Here is a 21,114-nt window from a genome sequence, read left to right on the forward strand (position 1 = left end):
ACAAAAACTTGGAAAATTATGACCAAAGTTAAAAAAAAGCTCCTTTTTAAAGACTTCTTACTTTTGGTGATACATGCTACACTAGCAAAATAATATTTACTGATCCGCATTTGCCCTGAGGGCATTCAGCTACATAGTGTGGGTCCGGAGTCACTTGTAGGCCTGACCAGGCAGGGCTGACAGATCCCGTCCCTGAAGGATTTTGATTTTTAAACAATCTGGTACCAGCTCATTAATTCTCTTTTTTATTGAATTCAGTTTCACAACTTGTCCAGGGAGGGATTTGAACTGATGACATCTGGATTACTAGTTTAGCACTATAACCACTGGGTTACTGCACCCTTTAGATCTGTTTTTTTTAAACTACGAAAGTCAACAGTGAAGGTGTATTTCAAATCACTGACAAAGGATACGGAATCAGTATGATCACAGGAAGAGTGAAGTGTGGAAGTTAGGATAAACATTGGCACAGAGGGTTCCGAGAACATTAAATGGTTCAGCATGAGTATCCTGCACTAAATACTATTATTCAAAGAACTCAAGCTTAGCAGATACAAGTTAGATAAGTACTAGTCTATGAGCTTGTAACAGAGGCGTAATTGTTCTTCATTCCTACACTACCAACATACAAGTTACATTTTGCCCAAAGCACATTCTGGTCCACACAGGGAGCCAGGAGAGGTGTGCTTTCTGGCTTCTGCCAATCTCGTCTGAATCCAGCCAATAGGTGTGCCCTTACCTCTGGGGTGTTGTGCCTGAGCCAGTAGTAAGCCTCCCTGAAGTCGTCAAAGATAATCCTGCTGCCATCTCCTCCACGGGCAGACAGCACGATGGAGGGAGAGGAATATGCCTCGCTGGTCACCCAGGTGGAATGAAAGGTGTAGGTAATTAAGAAGAAGGTCATTACAAGCACCATTCCACTCGCTACCTAAATGAGAACAGATTACAGAAAAAGTTGTTAAATGCTTCCATTGTGGCCAGTGACAACAGAAACTTCTCCAAAGCAAAAGCAAACTACTGTGGGTGGAAATCTGAAATAAAACAAAATGCTGGAAATACTCAGCACATCTGGCAATGTCTGTGGGGAGAGAGGGGGAGTGTTAATATTTCAGATTAATGAACTTCGATTAGAATTCGAAAATATTAGAAATGTTTTAGGCAAGTGAAAAGGGACTGGGAGCGGCGGGGGGCATGTGAGATAAACAACAGAAAGAAAGATCTTTGTTAAGGTGGAGGGTAGGAGAGATTAAATGACAAAAAGGTTCATGGTGCAAGACTAAAGGGAGTGGTAATAGAACAAGTAAATAACAAAAGAGGTGCCTAGAGGTTGTATGAATGACAGCATCCTGTATAGCTGCCACTTCAGCTTTACCACCTTCAATGGCTATTCTTCATAGGCAGTCATAAATATTCATTGCTGGCAGGTTACATTTCAGTCCATATGCTATCATCAGCCAATACCCACATGCACTTTCCAGAAATTAGGGCTGGAGTCCTGGTTGAGCATTCCCTGTCTAACTCAGGGATGCTGTTGCCAAATGTAGTGGCCTTATTGCCACATTGACTGAGGCCTCAGACTATACCTGAGAACTTACGGCCTGTACCTGTTCCAAACCCATGAAGTAAAGGAGAGGTTGCAATGATGTGGAGCAGGTGACAGTGAAGCTACACAGTAACTGAACACCAAGGGAAGCACAAAGCAAAATTGTTTTCTGCCACCTTGTCTGCAGCTAACTTGGAAAGGTCACTGCAAGAAAATTCTGCGTGTATGTGTCCTTGAAGCACTTCACCCAATTAATCACTTTGGGAAAGTAATGGTGGTTATGAAACTAAACTGCACCAGTATTTCCTTAAAAAAAACACTGCTGGCATTGATTAATGGCAATCAAACAGAATACCCAGCTCAACATCCGTTTAAACAAGTGGACACAACTTGGTCTGGAGGACAGCATCTCTAGTAATGCACAAACCTCAGTACTGCAATTGAGTATGGTTAAATGCTGCTGTAAGGCTCAAACTCACTGACCCAGGCACATATTTGCAGGGCACTGATCAAACTAATTGCCCGGATGGTGCTAACTTGAGTGATGAAAAGATTTTCTGGAATATACACACAACCTTACACCCAAATTTTAATTGTGTTTGTAGCTCTGTTACATTAAAAGCTATCCATCAAATTCTTTGTTACACATATCATCTGGTCACCTAAGTCAAACTGGCACTGTGTTCAGGTTGGTGGGTGTGAAACTGGCAAAGCAGGTTCTTGCACTTAATTACATGATCACCAATCTAATAATAACATCCTGAAACTTGCAGCTTAGGCTTTCAGGTTGCTGTTGCCTCACTTCTTCAATGCTTCCTCAACTCCTTCAACAGTAGCTGCCAAACCTGCGACCTATTATCACCGAGAAGGACAAGGGCAGCAGATGCATGGGAACACCACCTTCTCCAAGACACATGCCATCCTGACTTGGGACTATATCGATGTTCCTTTACTGTTGCTGGGTCAAAATCCTGGATCTCCCCCACCTAACAGCACTGTGGGTGTACCGACACCACATGGACTGCAGCGGCTCAAGAAGGCAGCTCACCACCACCTTCTCGAGGGCAATTAGGCATGGGCAATAAATGCTGGCCCAGCCAGAGATGCTCACATCCCATGAATGAATAAAAAAAAGTCCTTTTGGAGGAACAGACTGTCTGATCTACAGGTACCTTTGCTGTTGCCATGGATTGTGCTTTTCTGGAGCTCTGTTAAGATTGATAATGATACAGTGCCTCACCCCCGCAGTCTCCCTTTTCCTCTAGAAGGCCTGGCTGATGGAAGAATATAGGCAGTGACAGCACTTCAGTGCCACATCCAAACAGCCAGCCTTCATGGAGCAAACTGAGTGGCGAAGGGAATTGTCATCACATCTGATATCCACAGCGGTCAAGCAGAAGTTGGAACCCTCTATGATTTTTTTTCTCCTAAAGGCTGGAGGACGTACAGGGCAACTGCAAGTACTCCTACTGTTATCCCTCTTGAGATCAGCTAACTCAATATAGAAGCGAGTTTGGAACTAGGTACTCTTCTGATCAGTATGGCCCAGTACAGTTAGCAACTGAGTAATCAGGGCAATATCAGTCACAACTAGCTACCTTGCTCAAGTGGCTTTCCTTAATGTGTGAGCCTAGGCAGTGATGACCACAGAGCATCATGGCTCACTTCATCCTCACCCATGGCTCAATCTGCTCCAGTCCACAGCCCCCGGCAGTGCAGCCTGCTGCCATCCTCACCCAAAATCCACTTTCCAGTAGATATCATTGGATGGCGATCAGCAGCTAAAAATATGGCTGAATTTCGATGTCGTAGTCTTGGGGCATCGATGCCAGTTGTAATGCTCCACCTGATGCCTCAGCCAGGATCAGCCAGCTCAGCACAGCCTAGGGACACAGCTTACTGGCAATGCCTTCACCCATTTGGCCATCAGAGCAGTTTGTTAGTGTAAGTTTAACAACACGTTTAGTGCAGCAAATGGCTTGCCCCAGAGGCTGACGAGTCTGAGGGAGGATCATACCTCATTCTTAATCGGATAAGTGGAATCCTGCTGCTTTTTTAACTTTTTATCCGGACGGCTGATATCCAAATTCTTTATGTAAGTTGACAGCACCTGAGAAACACCAATTCCTGAGAGTATACACATCACTGGGGCCAGGACCAGCATAAGCCGAACCTGTGGAGATAAGAGAAACATGCAAATGAAAAACAAAGATGAAAGACTGGCTGATACATTTTTCCTGAACACTTCTTCTTGGATCTGTATCCAGAGGTGTTATGACGAGGATGCAGTATAGACGATCTACATACTGTTTACACAGTGCGCCAGTGGGGTGGGGCTGGATAGTGGTTGGGGCACTGATCAAGCCAAATGAGCATCTAGAGGAAATGGACGTTTGGCAGGAAGAGTGTAGTTTCTACTCAATGTACTGCCTCATTTCATGGAATAAATCAGACCCACCTAGAATTTTATTTGACATTTCCACATCAACCAAGGAGAATATTAAGTCCTTCCCTGTTGGCCTGATCCAGTGAGATTACAGGCACAATATTTCGAAGTAGCTCCACTGGGTGGACTGCGGGCTATTATATTCCAGGATGTCACCTTATTTGCTGGGGAAGCAGATTTCATCGCTCCTGCTATTTTCAAAAAGGTCCATATAGGATGTATGTGGTCAAAACGTAAATGTGATTTAAAAAAACATTCTTTCATAGGATGTGAGTGCCGCTGGCTAGGCCAGCAATTTGTTGCCTAATAGCCCTTAAGATGGCGGTGAACCACCTTTTTGTACTGCTGCAATCCATGTGGTGTAGGCACATCCACAATGCGAGGTCAGGTGGTCCATCTGGTTTTATTCCTTTTTGCATTTGTAGTGGTTTGGTACAACTGAGAAGCTTGCTAATCTATTTCACAGGGTAGTTAAGAGTCAATCACATTGCTGAGGGCCTGAAGTCACACGTGGGCTAGACCAGGTAAGGACAGCAGATTTCCTTCCTTAAAAAAGGACATTAGTAAAGCAGATGGATTTATATGACAGTCAATGACGGTTTCATGGTACACTAGTGCGAGTAGCTTTTAATTCTAAATTTATTAATTAATTGAACTTAAATTCCACCAGCTGCCATGGTGGGACTTGAACCCGTGTCCCCAGAGCATTAGCCTAGGCCTCCGGATTACAAGTCCAGTGACATTAACATTATGCCACTGCCTCCCCACTAAAAGTTTAGAAGCATCGAGCTGATGGTGCTCGAGTGTGGAAAAAAATCAATAGTTTCATAGGAATGTCAAACAAAATTCTGGTGAAGCAATGAGTTTACCCTGAACAAAGAGGGGCAACGAGGAGGGCCAAAATCTACCCCTCTAAACCTTGCTGCACCATGATATATTCCATGTGAATGTACTGTGACACCCAAATCCAGCTTTGCATAACTGCTTTCTAACCAAGTGCATACAGATAGATGGAGTTTGGGACAGAAGTGTAGTTCAGGTAATAAGCAGACATTACAACTGGATATAGGCACACACTGCACATTATTTGTTCCTCATTAAAATACAAGCATGGCAGTATAAAGTCTCAGTGCACAGTGTGGCAAGTTCAATGCGCTGGCTTGAAGGACTGGCTGCTTTTAGGTGTACCGTTGAGTTAATCACTGCAAGGAACAGGTAAATAGATAGGAGAAACAGGAGTGAATCTTGGAGCATGTCAGAGAAACTCCTAACTGAGAACCACAGCAGTTTTGTTTTATCTCCTCCCCTTTTCTTTAGAAAAATAAAGGACTCATGAAACACAATGTCACAGGGTTGAGGTAACTTAAGTGACAGAGTTTGACCCTATTAGTTGCTCCTTTCAAAGCAGTTCATAGCAAATTTTGTTTTAACTTTAAAATATGAAGTGTGTTTAACAAACACACAACAGGTCAGGGATTTACCATCTCATTAGAATTAAGAAAACAGAAACAACTGGGAAAATCAGGGCCTCAGTGAATAACTTACGGCTGTGAAGGGTTGTTGGGCTTTTTCGACCTGTTGATCGATACACTAGAGGAGGAGGAAATGTTCTTAAATCACAATTGCTATGTTTGAATGTTATGCAGTACACCAAGTGTGATCCTTTAATCCATCACCTCAGACTGCTTCCCATGTGGCAATTCTGTAGTCATCAGGACTTGTTGTACAGCCTCATGGTACTCCCCAGCCTTGGCATTTATTTTTTTAGTAACATGCTTAATTAGAGAGCAGGAGCATCGAGCTGGATTCAGGTGTCTCAGTTCATAGTGCAAACATTTCACCAATATTCTCAATGAATCTCACTGGCAACGCCGCACATGAGTTGGAAAAATTCTTACCATCACAGCAGAGAAGTACATGCTGGTGACACCGTACATGATGATGAAAATCCTGGCGTCTGATAAGTTGTTGAAACAATAGTACAAACCGACTGCAGGAGGAAAGCAGAAGAAAATACTGCAGTCAGACACAAACTAAGCCGTGCAATATTTACAAACTGTTCCCAAGTTGCAGATTCGCGACTCACACAGAAAAACAGAAAGAAACTAAAGATAATTTCAATACCATCTTCTGTGATCTCAAGATGATCTGAAGTGCCTCACAGACAATGAGTCTGGACAAATAACCCCTAGAATGAGGCCAAATCTCACCGTGACAGTCTTAGAATTTGAACCGAGTTTTAAAAAAAACCAATACTGAAAATAAGCAGGATCTCCAAAAGGGATTGTCTCCATCTTCCTTACCCCCGTCCCCCAATTATGTTGATGCCTTAAAAACCAACTGGCTCACAAATATTTTTTGAGGAAGGAAACCAGCTGACTTTGCTCAATTTAGCCTAAATGTAACTTCAGTGTCACAACAATGGGGTTGACTCTTAATTACTTGCTGAAGTGGTTCAGTGAGCCACTCAGCTACATCAAAGCACTACCAAGGAAATGAGGGAGTGAGTGGTTTGGTAGTTGAAGTACCCAAGGATGTTTAGGTGGGGAAAAAAACGCCAATTTCTCCAATAGATACTACAGTAGTGTCTCAAACTCGGTTGTCCAAAAACCAGAGATGTCCGCAAACTGGACGTTTTTAGAATGTGCCATGCATTAATTTGAATTGAGTGAAATAAGAAAATTTACCTGGACAATTCAGCTAGATGCTACATTTACATGGTACGGTGCTGCTTATGCACCGGTCTATTCCTGTGCTCCTAGTGACCCTTTACCCTACCCGTCCTGGCTCGACCCCAAACCACCCATGGCCCGAAATGCCGGACCCGAAATCCGGCAAGGCTTCGGTCCTGAGGTTGCGGGCTTTGAGACATTGTACTTGTACGACTTTAAGTCTTTTAGACTAGAATGTAGTTACAGCAACTGGCATTTATTCCCTTGTTACACCACTTAATAAGCTAAAGTCCATGGATTTAAGGGCCAATTATTGACCTGGTTAGAAAATTGATTGAGCGGCAGGAGACAGAAAGTAGGAATATGAGAAGGTACTAATCCACAGGATGAGACTAGTGGTGGTCCACAAGGATCTGTGTTAATTCGTTATATTTGTTAACGGCTTGGATAGTGGAATAGAAAGGCACATATCCTAATTTGCCGATGACACAAAGATAGGCAGCATTGTAAGCACCACAGATAGAAGGATAACATTATAAAAAGGTATTTGGCAGATTTTTATGTTCCCCCGCAGGTGGGTTTGTAGGTTGGGGGTGGAGGGGTGGGGTGGGGGGGGGCGGTGGTGAGAATAAAATTTCTCAGATGCCATTTCTGAGTTCCCACTCACCTTGGCCTCTCCACAATTTTACGCTTGGATGGGCGGGGCCTAGGCCTTGCCACAATTGAGGCCCTTAAGTGGCTAATTACTGACTACTGAAGAGCTATTTCCAATTTTCAGGCTGCCTGCAGAAACTCCAAAAAACCGTGTTCAGGACTCGGACAGGGAGTGGTGGGGTGTGCCTCCATCAGCAGCCTCCTATTAACATCGGGTGCACCTCCACCCCTCCCAGAAACTCCATCCCTGCAGATCCTCCCTCCCACCCCACCTCTCCTCCAACACCCCAAACTCTTTCTGTCCACCAAGCCCCCAGGCCTCACCTACTCTAGCCGCCCCAGACCCCCAAAACTTACCTGGTCCTTGACTCTCGGGACTTAGGCTCTGGGGACTGCTTGCAGTTCTAGTTCTGTCCACTGCAGCTTCTGAAGCTGCAGGGACTAGAACGCTGCAGCTCTCTGAGGCAGGACTTCCTCCTGAATGAGGATCGGAAATCTCGCCTCTAGCCAATTAACACTCCTTTGAGTGTTAAATGGCTGCAGGGTAGGCAGTGACAGCTGGGGACTCTTTGGATGGTAGGAAGGGAATCTCTGCTCCTAAAAATCCTGGCAATTGACAAAGTGAAGGGCAAAACTGTGGCAAATTGATTTCATGTAAGCAAATTCATATGAGGTCATCCACTTTGGATCTAAAAGAATAGAACAAGGGACTTTCAAATGGCACAAAGCTAGGAACAGTGGAGGGTCCAAAGAAACCTGGGTTTCCAGGTACATAAATCATTAAAGTGTCATTTACAAGTACAGAAAATGATCAAAAAGGCTAATAGAATGCTGCTCTTACATCTAGAGAATTAGAATGCAACAAGGTACAAGTCATTCTTCTCATATACAAATGCCTGGTAGGACCACACCTGAACTGTACACAGTTCTAAGCACCACACCTTTAGGAAGGATATATCAGCCTTGAAGGGAGTCCAGTGTACGTTTACTAGAATGATACTGGGACTCCGAGGGCTAAATTGCAAGGAGCAATTACACAAACTAAGATTGTATTCCCTGGAATTTCAAAGATTAAGGGGTGATTTGATTGAAGTTTTCAAGATATTATGGGGAACAGATAAGGTAGATGGAGAGAAACTATTTCCAATGGTTAGGAAGTTTAGGACTGGGACATAGTCTAAAAATTAGATCAGACACTCTAGGAGTGAAATTAGGAAACATTTCTACAAACAAGTTTGGAACTCTTTCACAAACAGCAACTGATATATATCAATTGTAAATTTTAAATCTGAGATTGATGGGTTTTTGTTGTTCTAAGGCATGAAGAGATACGGGGCAAAGGTGGGTATATGGAGTTAGGCTGCAGATCAGCCATGATCTCACTTATAGGAACAGCAGTAGGCCATTTAGCCCCTTGAGCCTGTCCTGCTATTCAATGAGCTTGTAGCTGATCTGTGGCCTAACTCCATAACATAATTCCATGGTCACATTCTGCTCAACGCATTCACACAGACAATTACATACAACAACATGCAATGATATCGCACGTTTAATGTAGAAAAATGTCCGAAGACTGCAGCGGTTCAAGTTGGCCCAGCCTCCTCGGAGCAACAAATACTGTTCAAAAAAAGTAAGCATTCCTCTTAAATCTCATCTTTAAAAGGTCTTTGGTTGATTGGAGTTCTTTTAACAGCTCACAAAAGCTTTCAGATGGGATGTTGCACAAATCCACATGCCTAATGCAGGTGGAGTGTGCACATGCACTGCTTTCACATTCCCTTGCAAATATGCCTACCTGGAAACATGAAGACGAGGAGTTGCAGGTCAAAATAATATGATGACCAAGTGGTAGGCTGATGTTCGGAGACTGAGGCGATGATGGGAATGTTGTTCTTTGCATAAGAAGGATCCAGTAAAGAGTAGAAGCGGCCAGTCCATGGGGAAATCTTGCCTGCAATGAAACCAACATACCTAGTTAAAACACAAGTATATTAGCTGCCACAATCTGTTAATTCACTGTGAATATGATATAAAGCAGCTTTGATTCCTCGTATCAGAGGTCTGAGTCAGGAGGAAAGGTTATGGAAGCAAAAGTTACTCAATCTTAAAGGCAGCAACTATGAGGGGACATGACAGGAGGTACACAAGTTAGCAGAAAAAGGTAAACCTAGAACACTTGCTGAAATTCAACCTATGAAGGCAGCACAAGAATGCAAATCAGGGCTAATGTTAGCGTGATCACTAGTGGAGTGGACTTCTGGCAGTGGAGATCATTTCCCTGTGGATTCACAAGCAGTTATGCACCTGGATGGTGGAGGGGTCCTGGGGTTATTTATGGACAGACAACTTAGGATGGTCACCTCCATCCATCTTGTGAGCAAACTGTATGCTTTGAATTTCACAGTGAAAGTCGCCGGTATGCCAATCCAGGAAGGAATATTAGGAAAGCTAATAATCCACAAGGAACAGGGAGAAAACAGTACAGGAAACTCATTAAGGAAATACAGGAATAGTTACATAATCTTCAGGAAACATTTGACCACGATTGTGGAATGTTGCAGTTGTATACAAATTATAAGAATAGAGAAATTGATTTTCCTGCAAATACAAAGACAATCAACTAAAGACAGTAGGGGGTATGCTAATCTTCCCCCCTCATTTTGTACACAAGCTCTCAGGAATCATCACCCAGAAACAACTGCGCTGGTGGAGGATCAAAAATATGGACTGGATTGCCTGACAAGCCTGTTGCTGTGCTTAATTTCTATGTAATTCTAAGCAACATACAGCAAGAGAAACATCTGACCACAATACGGACCACCGAATGAATAGTATTATTTTTCAGGGGAGGAAATCTGCCATCCTTAACTGGTCTGGCCTACATGTGACCCCAGCAATGTGATTAACTCTTCCCTCAAAATGGCCTACCAAGCCACTCAGTTGTAGGTGGTTCACCACTACCTGCTCAAGGGCATTAAATGCTGGCTTTACTAGCGACACTCATATCCCAAAAACAAATTTTAAAAAAGTCAGATCATCACTGATCTCACACACACACCCCTTTTTTTTTCTGGTATTAGATAGTGCTTCTGCTGTCATTAGGGTCAGAGAACAAATAGACCACTGTTTTGGCTGTGACTGGGGGAGATTGATGGGAAGAGTGGCAGCGGTTGGGGGAGCTGAAACGAAAGGAGGGAAGGAAGACGTAATATAACAAAACAAGCAGCAATATTGTACCTGTCAGCATCAGCACTGCTCCTGCAGACAGAACCACCAACCCAACCAGAGAGATGACGCTCTTGAAAAGAATCTCAAACTGCTGCGGGTTTAACTTGCTGCGTAGGTAGTCAACAAATGCATGGATTTGGCATAGACCAAAAACACCCAGAGCAGCCATATGCTCTGAAGACTGGACGGGCTGAGGGAGGAAGAAAACCAGGTAAGTAAAATGCTTCTTCGTCATATGACCCAGAGAGAAACTGCACACAGGGCATAAGTATTCCTTATGCAAACATTATTATTTTATGGTTTCTTTTGAAAAGCAGAATCATTTTCTGACAAGTATAATATAAGAGAAAAGAAAGAAGTTAAATCAGAACGTGCAACAAACTTTGAAGTGTACGTACCAGGAGCCGGTTAATTTGAGCGTTAAAAGCTAAACTATAGAGAACAATGAATTCCAACTTACTTGACCTGAAATTGCTGTATAAGTGATTCAAGGACTCTGGTAAGGAGGCACTGCATTTGCTGCTTAATTAAGTGGGTTGTCTGTTCTGAAACTGGCTGCATATACTTTGCAAAAAGGACCACAGCCCTGAGTTGTTTAAGGGATTCAAAAGGGTAATTACAGAAAAAAAACTTCCTCTGGTGGAGCAATCCTGACCAAGAAAGCCTTATTTTACAATTTGAACCTTGTCATTTAAATGTGATATCAGGAAGCACTTTTTATCACACAAAAGATAGTGGAAATCTGGAATTCACTCCATCAGAAGGTTGTGGATGCTGGGAGTTAATAGAAAATTTTCAATATGGGAGGGTGATAACTTTATTTTTAGAAAGGGAATTGAAAGATATGGATCAAGGTAATCAGAGCGGTACACATCAGACATTATCTAATCAATTAAATGGTGGACATGATAAAGGAGCTGAATAGCCAGCCTGTTCCTCTCTGAAGCTGAACTTGAACATCAAAGTTTAAAGAGGATAATTGTAAGGTTTAGATTTATGTCAGCAGCTGGACATTATAGTCTTGCTTTACACTGTGCTGCACAATCTTGTACAAAGTTCCTCCATTAGAATCTGGCTTGCTCTGATGTCCTTGATACCTAGGCTCATACATGTAGAGGGGCTGTCAACACATGTGAAACTGTACAGCAGCATGATCCAGAATCATTGGAAGAGGAGAACAGGTCAGTAGAGAATGTAAATAGCTTTACAGACCTGGAATCCCACAAAGGAGATCTGCATTGAGAGGATGGTTCCAAGGCTGTACACTGTGCAGTATGCAACATAGATCCGGTGGGAAAATCGTCCAGTCAGCATAAGGATGAGTACATGAAGTGGGATCAGATTAATCAGAAACACGTAACCGCCCCATGATGAAACCTGAAAGAAATAAAACACACCAAGAATATAGCAGTAATAAAATTAGACTGGCGCCATTAACTGCACCAACATTAACTGCATGCTAATATTAATAATCAATGCATTGATATGAAATGCCTCTATTTTAACAAAGGCATTAATCCATCTATTTAAGTAAGTTAGAATCTACCTTTGTTCTCCCAGGTGGTTATGGTCATGTGTTTGGGTGGTGCTGCTGAATGAGCCTTGGAGTTGCTGCAGTGCATCCTGTAGATGGTACAGCCAAAGTCATGCTATGCTAGTGGTAGAGGGAGTGAATGTTTAAGGTGTTGGATGGGGTGCCAATCAATCAGGCTGCTTTGTCCTGGTTGGTGTAGAGTTGAGTGCTGTTAGAGCTGCACTCACCAAGGCAAATGGAGAGTATTCCATCACACTTCTGATTTGCTTTTTCCAGATGGTGAAAAGACTTTAGGGAGTCAGGAGAGGAGCTACTCACCGCAGAATTCCCAGCCTTGACCTGCTCTTGCATTCACAGTATTTATGCGACTGACCCAGTTAAGGCTTAATCAGATGCTGATGCTGGGTGATAATAATGCCATTGAATATCAATATCTTTCAAACCCAAGCCTGAATGCTGTCCAGGTCTTGCTGCACATGGGCATGGACTGCTTCAGTATCTGAGGAGTTGTGAATGGAGCTGAACACTGTAATCACCAGCGAACACCCCCACTTCTGACCTTATGATGGAGGGAAGGTCATCGACACAGTAGCTAAAAAAGTTTGTGCCTAGGACACTGCCCTGAGTAACTCCTGCACTGATTTTCGGGGCTGGAATGATTGGTCTCCAACAGCCATGATCATCTTCCTTTGTTTTAGGTATGACTTTAGCCAAGGGGAGTTTTCCCTCCCCCCACAATACCCACTGACTTCAATTTTGCCAAGGCTCCTTGATGCCACACTCAGTCAAGGGCAGTCACTCTCACTTTACATCTGGTATTCAGCAACTTGGCTACATTTGGACCAAAGCTGCAATGAGTTCTGGAGCCAAGTGGTCCTGGCGCATCCAATCTGAGCAACAAGCAGGTTACAGGGGATTGAGTGCCATTTGATAGTACTGTCGTGACACCTTCCATCACTTCTCTGATTATTGAGAGTAGATTGATGGGGTGGTAATTTGTCAGATTGGATTTGTCCTGCTTTTTGTGGACAGGACATACCTGGGAAATTTTCCACTGTCAGGTAGATACCAGTGTTCTAGCTATACAGGGACAGCTTGGCTAGGTGAGCAGCTAATTCTGGAGCACAAATCTTCAGTACTACAGCTGGGTGTTATTGGGAGGCACAGCCTCTGCGTTTAGCTGTTTCTAGGTAACTTATGGCATGAATCAAATTTGCTGTAGACTGGCGTCAGGAGGGGGCTGAGATGAATCATCCAGTTGGCACTTCTGATCGAAAATGCTTCAGCCTTGCCTTCTGCACTCACTGCTGGTCTCCGCCAACATTGAAGATGGGGATGTTCATGAAATCTTCTCCTGTCGTTAGCTGTTTAATTGTCTATCGCCATTCAAAACTGACGGTGCTCATTGTTAATTATCGTAAACCATAGCATACAAGTCGCCCCTTCATACAAGACGACCCAATTTTTCGTGCCCCATAATTGTGCTTTTGCATGTACTTAGCGTATAATTTGATCCCCTTTTCAGCCACAACATGCTATACTCAAATTAGTAGTCAGACTCAATTTTTGACCCAAAAACACATCTTTTACTTACTGGTACCTTATAACTGGACACGAGGGATCAAACAAGCGTTAAGGGCTGTGTTGTGAAGATTTGTAGGAGTTTAAGACACGCCCACTCTTTGCATAGGATGTCAATAGCATTTCAAAATGGCATCCACCCATACCCATGCTGCTGTTTCACTTTTATACACTGCATACAAGTTGACCCCCGTTTTTGCAGGGATTTATTGAGGCTCTGAAGGTCGACTTGTATGCCGACATCTACAGTACAAAGTTCAGATGGCCATACTATTTAAATACTCAGGGGCCAGGTTCCATTACATCAGTTTTCATTTTACTTATTAACATAACTTGCCCATAAAATTCAGGAGAATAATAAGGATCAAGAAAAGAGGATGAGAAAAAAAGACAAGGGGACATCAAAATACACCAAATGTTGGAAACTCCGTCGAGTGAAGAGGTAAAACAAAACCAAACATAGTGCAACACAATAGCCACAAGTCAAAAACTGATCTTAAAAGGTCTGAAGAAACTCTAAAGTTAGCAAAATAGCCAATCTGGAAATTTGTAAAGGCGCATTTTACAAAAGACGTTAACTCTTTTGTTTTCGTCCAGCCCATCGACCTCTAGCACCAATGACAATGCCAGGGAAGTTAATGCTTTTTTAAAACTGCCTAAAATAGCTTAAATTTCTTTGATTTTCAGGTCATTTATTTCCAAGGGACTGGTTATTGCCTTCAAATCTTAGTACAATATCCTCAACTGCAATTTCATCCCCTTTTTAAAATATATACTTCATGTCTCAATGTTTAATTGTGCAAGTTCAAAAATGAAGTGCACCCATTACCTGCCAATTTTCAAAAATGACTCTGAATTGAAAATAGAATGTCTGAAGAGTAATGGATGGCATCAATCTGCTAGTCGAATTGCTATGGGGCTGGAGTCAAATGTCTTTGCTATGTGACGAAGGTATAATAATATTTTTCTGGTTTATTGTGAGGTACGTTTATGAGGATAAGTATATTGGGTCTGTCTGTGTGATTTAATTACATTTGGAATCAAGTATATAATTAAAGCTTGAAATCATTAAAAGAAGCTAGGTGCTTCACATGCTAATGAGTAAACATGGATGCTGGCTTAGCATGCAAGGTATGAAGGGAATTTGCATTTTAGATAAATGAGGGATCTTAGTCTGTTTACAACTAGCCAGATAAGTAAGGCTAAGGGGTGTGTTTATTTTTCTCCAAAGGTTACTGACAATATTGGCAACATGAAAGTTTTTATATTATGAGGGAGATACAGTTTCAAAGATATATGGAAGTATAGAATTTACATATTAAAAAGAGAGAAACATATATAAAGGAGAATGAAAGGCCATGTTAGAAAAGGCCAGGTAAAACTGTGTGAACTAGCCTAAATGAAGCCTCCAGTCATTTGTGGATAAGTCTGCTATATAACAAAACTGAAGTTGGGGAAAAGCTATTTGGAATTCCACTGTCAAGTGGGTATTGTGTTAACTTGCTGGTTCTGTTTGAAATCTAAAATCTATTTCGGACTGTTGCCTTAAAGGGGATGTAACCGGGGGTCAGGTTAATTAGGAGCTTTAGGATTTAGTATTGTAGTAATTATAGTCTTATGTGCTTGAAATCTTTTATTTTATTAACAAATATTTTAATTTAATTTTTAAAACCTCTAAAGGTCTTGGTGGACTCATTACTTCTGAATTCAGTGCACATATTTTATCATAATAAATACAAATTGCAAAACCATTGTGATAGCACGACCAAGTTGCCCTTGTGGATTTAGTCCGCCTGGCACACATTATCTGCCACGTCATAACAGCTATTGTCATTGGATATTGCATTACAGCCCTTGTAATCTCCACCCATTTCAGATACCAATCCCTGGTGCCTTTGAATCTATTTTTATAAATGTTCATGTTTTGTAACAACAAGTTTTGTAGCATGGATTGTATACCCAAATAGGTGTGTGTCTTTGCCGTCTTCGCCAACTTGATGTCCTATCACACAATCACCAGATGCTAGATTTGATAAAACTGATGTTGGCCTGCTGGTAGCCTGCACATGGTATCATTTGAACAAGTAAAATAAACAACCAAAATAAAGTTCTCCTGACAGGACCGAGTATAGGAAGTGGTAGTGTTCGGCTAGCAGCCACGAGATTAGCAGTAAGGCAGCAACAACAATTCTCACTGGATACTGCTGCACTGAGCATTGTGAATGGGAAGCTTTCTGTCCGAGTCTGTGCAGTGCATGGTTCCCTCAACATGGGAGGAATATGATCAGTAAGTAACACAGTATCCATCTCAAGATCTAATCTTAGAATCTGAAAACTCAGGTGGCAGCCAGTTGGCCCATCGTACCTGTGCCAGCTCTTCGAAAGAACTATTCAATTAGTACTGCTATCCCACTCTTTCCCCAAAGTCCTTTAAACTTTTCCTTTTCAAGTGTATGTACAACTCCATTTTGAAAATTATTTGGGTTTTTTTTTTTCAAGGGTCACAACTCACTGTGAACAAAAGTTCACAAGATGATCACAGTTACTGTAACTACAACAATCTGAAGAAAGCTCTAGTTATTCACACAATTCTCCCGAGTTAAACTTAACTCAGGACTGTTATATGTGGCTGGGGTGGGTTTGTGACCAGGGCTTCCTGTAAAACCTTGTTTACAAGCCAGGAGGGTCATGAATCAGGACGGAACCCAGACACTTCCTCTTTCTCACAAGATGGCAAATCAGCCTCACCCATTTCCTAAATGAAGCACAAGCAAAGACCTGGAACAATACGACAACTGCATGTGTGTTTGAGGATGCGGGCTGACCAAAGTTGGGGACAGGGTTAAACCAGAAAATATATCTTCACTTCCTACTTCTGTCAGGCCCCACAGTTAAACACAAAAAAGCAGGAGCAAGACATATGGTCTTTTGAGTTTGCTCCACCATTCAATATAACCGTGGCTGATCTTTACCTCAATTCGGCTTCCCTGCAGTATTCTGCACGAGCGGACAGGAGTCAACAGGTGAATTACTCACTTTAGAATTCCCAGATCCTGACCTGCTCTTGAAGCTACCGCATTTATATGGCTGATCCAGTTAAGTTTCTGGTCAATGTTAACCCCAAGGATGTTGATGCATAACCCAGGATACCCTTTTGCAGTCTCTTTGCATTGGACTCATATCTTACTTTGCAACAACTTTGTATCGTCAATAAACTTGGATACATTACATTCAATCCCCAGAAATAAGTCATTAATGTAGATTACAAATAGCTGAGGCCCAAGCATGAATCCCTGCAGTATGTCGCCAGTTACATTCTGTCAACCCAAAAGTGATCCGTTTATTTTTTCTGTTTTCTGTCCGCTAACCAAACATCAAACCATGCTAATATACTATCCACAAGCACATGAGCCCCAATTTGCCTAATAATCTTTCACATGACTCATCTGCGCTACTCAAGTGCCGTGCAATGATCACTTCCAACAGGAGAGAATCTAACCATCTCTGAGAGACGTTCAATGGCATTACCATTGCCGAATCCTCCACTATCAATATTCTGGAGTTTACCATTGAACAGAAACTGAATTGGACCAGCCATATAAATACTGTGGCTACAAGAGCAGGTCAGAGGCTAGGAATTCAGGGGAGAGTAACTTCACCACCTTCAGCATTCACTCCCTCCACCACTGATGCACAGTGTGTGCCATTTACAAGATGCACTGCAGCAACTCACCAAGCCTCCTTCAGTAGGACCTTCCAAACCCTCTACCACCTAGAAAGACAAGGGCAGCAGATACATGGGAACACCACCACCTGAAGGTTCCCCTCAAGCCACACACCATCCTGACTTGGCGTTCTTTTACTGTCGCTAGGTCAAAATCCTGGAACTCCTTCCCTAAGAGTGCTGTGGGTGTACCTACACCATATGGACTGCAGCGTTTCAAGAAGGCAGTGCACCACCACCTTCTCAAGGGCAATTAGGGATGGACAATAAGTGCTTGCCTAGCCAGTGATGCCCATATCCCATGGAACAAATAAAAACAAAAACCTTAGTGAATATTCTTTTCAAAATCCAAACACACCACATCCACCACTTCATCATCTACCCTAAAAGTCAGAGCCTTAAAAAGCTGTAACAGAATTGCCAAACATGGATTATATGATTAGGTAATGTGCTCTGTTCCCACATCCCTAAAAACAGTTTCTATCACTTTCCCCACTACTGATGACAAGCTCAAAAACCCATAGTTTCCTGCTTTCGCTCTCCCTTTCTTGAAATATTTGCTACCTTCCAATCCATTGGGGCTGTTCTAGAATCTAGGAAATCCTAGAAAATCAAAACCAATGCATTCATATTCCTGTAGCCATCTATTAAAACCCAATGATGCTGGTCATCAAGCTCAGGGAATTTGTCAACTTTAAGTCCTATTAATTTCTCCAGCACTATTTCTTCACTAATAATAATATCCCCCAAGTTTGTTTGCATAGTTCCCCATTAATTACAGAATGTTTTTAGTATCTGCTACCGTGAAGACAGATGCAAGTGTTTGTTTAATGTCTTTGCCATTTTCCCATTCACCATTCTAATTTCAACTGTCTCTGCCTCTAAGGGATCCACATTTACTTTCACTAACCTCTTCCTTTTTACATTCTTAAAGAAGCCTTTACAATCTGTTTCAATGTCCCTAGCTAGTTTACCCTATTCTCTTTATCAATTTCTTGGTCAGCCTTTGTTGAATTCTAAAATCTTTCCAATCCTCAGGCTCACCACTTCTTTTGGCAACATCATAAGTCTCTTCCTTTAATCTTACGCTACTTATAACTTCTCTTGTTAATCACTGCTGGACCATTTCCCCGTGGACTTATTCTTTAAGGGAATGTATATTTGTTGCAAATTATGAATTAAATCTTTAAATATTCACCATTAATTACTGTCAAATCTAGTTTCCCAATTTAGCTTGGCCGACTCACCCCTCATACCAATGTAGTTTGCTTTATTCAGATTTAAGACTGCAGTTCAGTATAAAAATCAATCATATTATGATCATTACCCCCTAGAGGCTCCTTCACAACAAGGTTATTATTTTCTCAATGCACAATGTTAGATTTAAAATAAAGTTTTTCCTACTTGCTTCCTCAACAGACTGATTTAAAAAAACATTCCATAAACTAATGATTAATATTATTGCTGAAAATATATCTTGTACAGTCTAAATGGAAATTACTGTTCCCTATGATTACTATACCATCCTTGTTACTTGCACCTCTAATTTCCTGATTTATACAGTGAAGTAAGTACTTACCATGTAGAAGTAGGCCAGCGCACACATAGCGGACCAGTAGATGGAGCCAGACTTTACAGACTTAATCCACATGTAGTATGTGAGCAACATGCAGAAAATAGCAATACCTGCACAGATACACAGCAAATGTTATTTTTAAAAAAAAGGCAGCAAACTAATCAACAAATAAAGTAGGAAATCACTTCCATCCACCTTGTTGCCACCACGCTTCTTTCAGCAAGATAACTTTTTTTATTCTTTCATGAGATGTCAGCCTCGTTGGCTAGGCCAGCATTTATTGCCCATCCCTAAGGTTGTGGTAAGCTGCCTTCTTGAACTGCTGCAGTCCATGTGGTGCAGGTACACCCACAGTGATGTTAGGGAGGGAGTTCCAAGGCTTTGACCCAGCAACGGTGAAGGAACGGCGATATATTTCCAAGTCAGGATGGTGTGTGGCTTGGCGGGTAACTTGCAGGTGGTGGTGTTCCTGTGTGTCTGCTGCCCTTGTCCTTTGAGGTGGTGACAGTCGTGGGTTTGGAAGGTGCTGTCTAAGGAGGCTTGGTGAGTTCCTGCAGTGCATCTTGGTAGATGGTGCACACTGCTGCCACATTGCATCAGTGGTGGAGGGAGTGAATGTTTGTGGATGGGGTGCCAAATCAGGCGGGCTGCTTTGTCCTGGACGGTGTCGAGCGTCTTGAGTGTTGCTGGAACTGCACTCTTCCAGGAAAGTGGAGAGAATTCCATCACACTCCTGACTTGTGCCTTGTAGATGGTGGACAGTCTTTGAGGACTCAGGAGGTGAGTTCCTCGCTGCAGAATTCCTAGCCCCAGATCTGCTCTTGTAGCTACAGTATTTATATGGCTAGGCCAGTTCAGTTTCTGGTCAATGGTAACCCCAGGATGTTGACAGTGGGGGATTCAGGGATGGTAATGGTACTGAACGTCAAGGGGCAATGTTTAGATTCTCTCTTGTTGGAGATGGTCATTGCCTGGCACATATGTGGCACAAATGTTACTTGCTACTTGTCAGCCCAAACCTGGATATTGTCCAGGTCTCGCTGCAATTGGACATGGACTGCTTCACCACTTGAGGAGTCACGAATGGTGCTGAACATTGTGCAATCACCAGCAAACATCCCCACTTCTGACTTTGGATGGAAGGAAGGTCATTGATGAAGCAGCTGAAGATAGCTGAGCCTAGGGCACTATCCTGAGAACCCCTGCAATGATGTCCTGGAACTGAGATGATTGAGTTCCAACAACCACAACCATCTTCCTTGGTAGTCACTCTCACGTAAAGTGGAGTTCAGCTCTTTTGCCCATGTTTGAACCAAGGCTGTAATGAGATCAGAAGCTGAGTGACCCTGGCAGGATGCAAAATGAGCGTCAGTGACCAAGTTATTGCTAAGTAAGTGTTGCTTGATAGCACTGTGGCTGACCCCTTCTATCACTTAACTGATGATCGAGGGTAGACTGATGGGGTGGGAATTGGCCGGATTGGATTTCTCCTGCTTTTTGTGGACAGCGCATACCTGGGCACTTATTCACATTGTCAGCTAGATGCCAATGTTGTAGCTGTATTGGAACAGTTTGGCTAGGGGCATTGCAAGTACTGGAGCACAAGCCTCCAGTACTATTGCCTGAATATCGTCAGGGCCCATAGCCTTTGCAGTATCCAGTGCCTTCAGCCATTTCTTGATATCACGTGGAGTGAATAGAATTGGCTGAAGACTGGCATCTATGATGCTGTGTTATGTACCGCCTGCAACATGTGGGAAGTGCTAGACGCTCCTTGAGCTCTGACCGACCACGTGTGCAGGAAGTGCCACCAGCTGCAGCTACTTGAGCTCCGAGTTTCGGAGCTTGAGCGGCAACTGGAGGCACTGAGGTGCATCCGTGAGGCTGAGAGTTTTGTGGATAGCACGTTTTTATACGTGGCTTACGGAAGTCCAGACAGAGAGGAAACGGGTGACCATCAGTCAGAAGGAAGGTGTCAGGCAGGTAGTGAGGAAATCCCCAGGGTGCATCTCGCTTGAGAACCGTTTCTGTGTTGGAAAACGGTGAGAGTGATGGTTCCTCTGGGGAGTGCAGCCACGCTCATGGTACTGTGAGTGGCTTAGCTGCATGGGTGGGGGGGGAGGAAAAAGAAGGGAAGAGCAATAGTGGTAGGAGAC

At 42.8% G+C, this 21,114-nt stretch overlaps 1 protein-coding gene across 2 annotated transcripts in view; it reads right to left on the reverse strand.

Moving 5' to 3' along the window:
* stt3a (STT3 oligosaccharyltransferase complex catalytic subunit A) overlaps positions 1-21,114 on the reverse strand; it is a 63,414-nt gene that overhangs the window by 14,235 nt on the left and 28,065 nt on the right. For both annotated transcript variants that reach the window (XM_078531325.1, XM_078531333.1), the window contains 7 exons: positions 18,962-19,068; positions 11,756-11,920; positions 10,553-10,733; positions 9,111-9,266; positions 5,888-5,979; positions 3,561-3,716; positions 740-928 (listed from right to left, as the gene is read on the reverse strand). In XM_078531325.1, coding sequence (XP_078387451.1) covers positions 740-928; positions 3,561-3,716; positions 5,888-5,979; positions 9,111-9,266; positions 10,553-10,733; positions 11,756-11,920; positions 18,962-19,068 — 1,046 coding nt within the window. The remainder of the gene's footprint in view (positions 1-739; positions 929-3,560; positions 3,717-5,887; positions 5,980-9,110; positions 9,267-10,552; positions 10,734-11,755; positions 11,921-18,961; positions 19,069-21,114) is intronic.

This window comes from Cetorhinus maximus, chromosome 2 (assembly GCF_964194155.1).
Source record: "Cetorhinus maximus chromosome 2, sCetMax3.hap1.1, whole genome shotgun sequence".
NCBI classification, from domain to species: domain Eukaryota; kingdom Metazoa; phylum Chordata; class Chondrichthyes; order Lamniformes; family Cetorhinidae; genus Cetorhinus; species Cetorhinus maximus.